General features: G+C 37.2%; 1 protein-coding gene across 1 annotated transcript; it reads left to right on the top strand.

The window, feature by feature from the left end:
• Positions 1-1,653: 1,653 nt before the first annotated feature.
• LOC108371169 (opsin Rh4-like) lies at positions 1,654-2,748 on the top strand. Its single transcript, XM_017626678.1, has 3 exons — positions 1,654-1,951; positions 2,036-2,221; positions 2,331-2,748. The coding sequence occupies exons 1-3, from the start codon at positions 1,899-1,901 to the stop codon at positions 2,716-2,718; spliced, it is 627 nt and encodes a 208-aa protein (XP_017482167.1). The 5' UTR covers positions 1,654-1,898; the 3' UTR covers positions 2,719-2,748.
• Positions 2,749-3,165: the final 417 nt, after the last annotated feature.

Raw genomic sequence — 3,165 nt, 5'->3', positions numbered from 1 at the left:
GATAAACATAAAAGTAAAACCAAAGATAAATATAAAGAAAAATATGAGGATGAGGATACCGATAAAAGTAAAGATGAAGATAGAGGAAGAAAGATTAAAATAAAGGTAATAAAGGGAAGGATATAGACAGAAACTCAATCTGGGGACTATTTCGGTATTTTAGAGATCTTCGGAGTTCTCGGGACTTATCGATATAATAATCAATATTTTATCGGTTTTGTTATCGATATTTTTTATCGATTTTGTTATAGAAATTTTTATCGATATTGTTATCGATTTTGCTATCGATATTCTCGGAAATTATCGATATTATGAACGATACTTTTTATCGATTTTGTTATAGATATTTTTATCGAATCTGTTATCGACTTTGCTATCGATTTTGTTATCAATTTTTCTATCGATATTATTATCGCTTTTGTTATCGATATTTTTTTCTTAATCTGNATTATCGATATTATGAACGATACTTTTTATCGATTTTGTTATAGATATTTTTATCGAATCTGTTATCGACTTTGCTATCGATTTTGTTATCAATTTTTCTATCGATATTATTATCGCTTTTGTTATCGATATTTTTTTCTTTTCTTTTTGCTTTCGTTTTTGGCTTGGATGTGCTCTTAACCATGCCATGTATTCTACGTTTAAATTTAGCGGCCTGCATACCAAGACGAAGGCGCTGGAGTGTTCCTTTTTTGCTATACATAGGTGTGTGTAAAGTGTAAACACTATAAACCATTTCACTTAATAATTTCAAGCCGCCTTTATACCAGACATTTTAGTTTACTCCTCAAAACTGTCGCTGACAATGTTAGCCAACGGTTTATTTACTTTTGTAATCCATACAGCATTTGTGTTTGTGTCGAGCTTATTCTGATAATTATAATTTTTGTGTTTTTTGCACAACAACATTGGTCCTATGAACCCATGTATGGTTATAAATAAAAGTGACTACATATCGTCGTTTAAAGTACAAAACCGCGTATCAAGAAAATGCAAAACCTCGCATGTGACGTTACCAAGATTTTGTAGGTGAGAGTAAAGGTAGTCCTATTTCAAAACGGTTCTCTCTTTTATCCCGAATTATATCTTCTTCTTATATCTAAGAATCGATATTTTAGTATAAATGGATAAGGGCTTGATGACAGGAGCTTCCGGTGAGCAAATATCTTTTTTAGCACAAATGTCAGTTACGAGGTTTCGCAGAACGACGACGATGCGCGATATATACTTGTGTACACACTTTCGTTCATATGTACATACATACATACATATGTGCATATGTCGATACCCATTCAATAAACCTTTTATTAATTAAGTGAGGGTGTATTCAATGCATAATTTCCCCATCCACCCTTCGAGCTACAAACAAACGCTGTCCATCTCGTGTCTTCCACTTTAACCATACTTATGCTACACTGTTGCCACTTGGCATTGATTGCCGTCTGAGCCTATGGAATTTGGAATTTGTCAACTTGCAACATTTTCTCTGCCACAGCGCCGATTAAGCGGCACGCAAACCAAATGCATTACAAAATGTAATAGTAAATTCAATTAGAATCACTATAAGCCAACCGCAAGACAAGCAAAGTATTGGAAACTATAAAAGCCCTTTGCATTCTTCGGCATCACTCAACATCAAAAGTTTCGGCTGTAGTGGCTATGTTGCGCGCGGTGCAATTTCAAGACGTTTTAAACGGCTAAATTAGTGCAAGAAGCTAGCGTTTTGTGGCCGCGAGAGTGTTAATTTTTTTTTTGCTAAAAAGAAAATTTTCTTGCAATTCTCATAAACGTCAAGCAGGAGAGGCGCGTAAACGCATGAACGGCACAGCAACGTTGTAATCACACTTCCAACATCCAAGAACAGCGCTCAGGAAAATCACAGCGAGCTGACAATGCTGCCTTGCTGCAATGCGAGCCTGAAGCCTGTGCTGCGGCCAGAAGCGCGGTAAAATATCACTCATACGGCATGTGTTACGCAATGCCTTATGGCAACTATGGTACTATTTTCTTTTTTGTTTTCATTTGTCAGCGTCTCTAATGAGCTGCAGTTTCTGGGCTGGAATGTGCCGCCTGATCAGATACAATACATTCCCGAACATTGGCTGACACAATTGGAACCACCAGCCTCCATGCACTACATGTTAGCCATACTCTACACATTCCTCTTCTTCGCCTCGACAATTGGCAATGGACTTGTGCTGTGGGTTTTCATGAGGTACTGAACGATTTTACAATACGGAGCCACGCGTGTTTCCATAAATCTTCAACAAAGTATTTACTAAATATTCTACCATTTCCATCTCTTTGCTCTCTAACTTCCATAGCGCAAAAGCTCTCCGCACGCCATCGAATATTTTTGTATTAAATTTGGCTTTTCTCGATTTTATTATGTGCGCCAAAGCGCCGATATTCATCTATAACAGCTTTCATCGTGGCTTCGCGCTCGGCAATACTTGGTGTCAAATTTTTGCCGCCATCGGCTCATATTCGGGCATTGGAGCGGGTATGTTGAATGCCGCCATCGGTTATGACCGCTACAATGTCATCACAAAGCCAATGAATCGCTCAATGACCATGACCAAGTCTATTATAATGAATTTGCTGATATGGGTGTACTGTACGCCGTGGGTGATTATGCCATTGACAGGATTTTGGGATCGATTCGTACCAGGTAAATATGTGGTGGGTGTGGGTGAAAATTTGGGTATCTGATATTCGTGTTAAACGGTCGATTACTTCTCAATGGCCACGGTGGGCAGGAAGCGAAGATAGGTTGCATAAAAATGTCGACAAAATCTGAAAGCAGGGTTGTATTTGTAGATATCTTAAGGCTAAGAATCCGCTTAAATTGAAATCCTAGCTGCTCCTGTTTTAAAGATATCCACATTTTATATACTTCTGATAGGATATATTTGCAAAAGAGGAAGGCGTACTTCTCGATAATTAGAGCATATTTATACGAAAAGAAATCTCATAATAATAAATCTATTTCCCTTTTTTAACTCACTAAAACTGATCAAATCAATGAGAAACATTTTCATTTTTTCCTACCGAAAGAATAATTGATCGAGATTTATTGGGCGCTACCGGTATACAACTTAGATAAAACACCACAATTACCTTTTTCTGTAGCGTGAACTTTCTCATTACAAACACTTT

Source organism: Rhagoletis zephyria, unplaced genomic scaffold (assembly GCF_001687245.7).
Source record: "Rhagoletis zephyria isolate East Lansing unplaced genomic scaffold, Rhagoletis_zephyria_1.1 Rzeph_scaffold_04741, whole genome shotgun sequence".
Taxonomy (NCBI): Eukaryota; Metazoa; Arthropoda; class Insecta; order Diptera; family Tephritidae; genus Rhagoletis; species Rhagoletis zephyria.
Note: the sequence above shows the minus strand (reverse complement) of the source record. Positions and strands in the feature narration are given on the sequence as shown.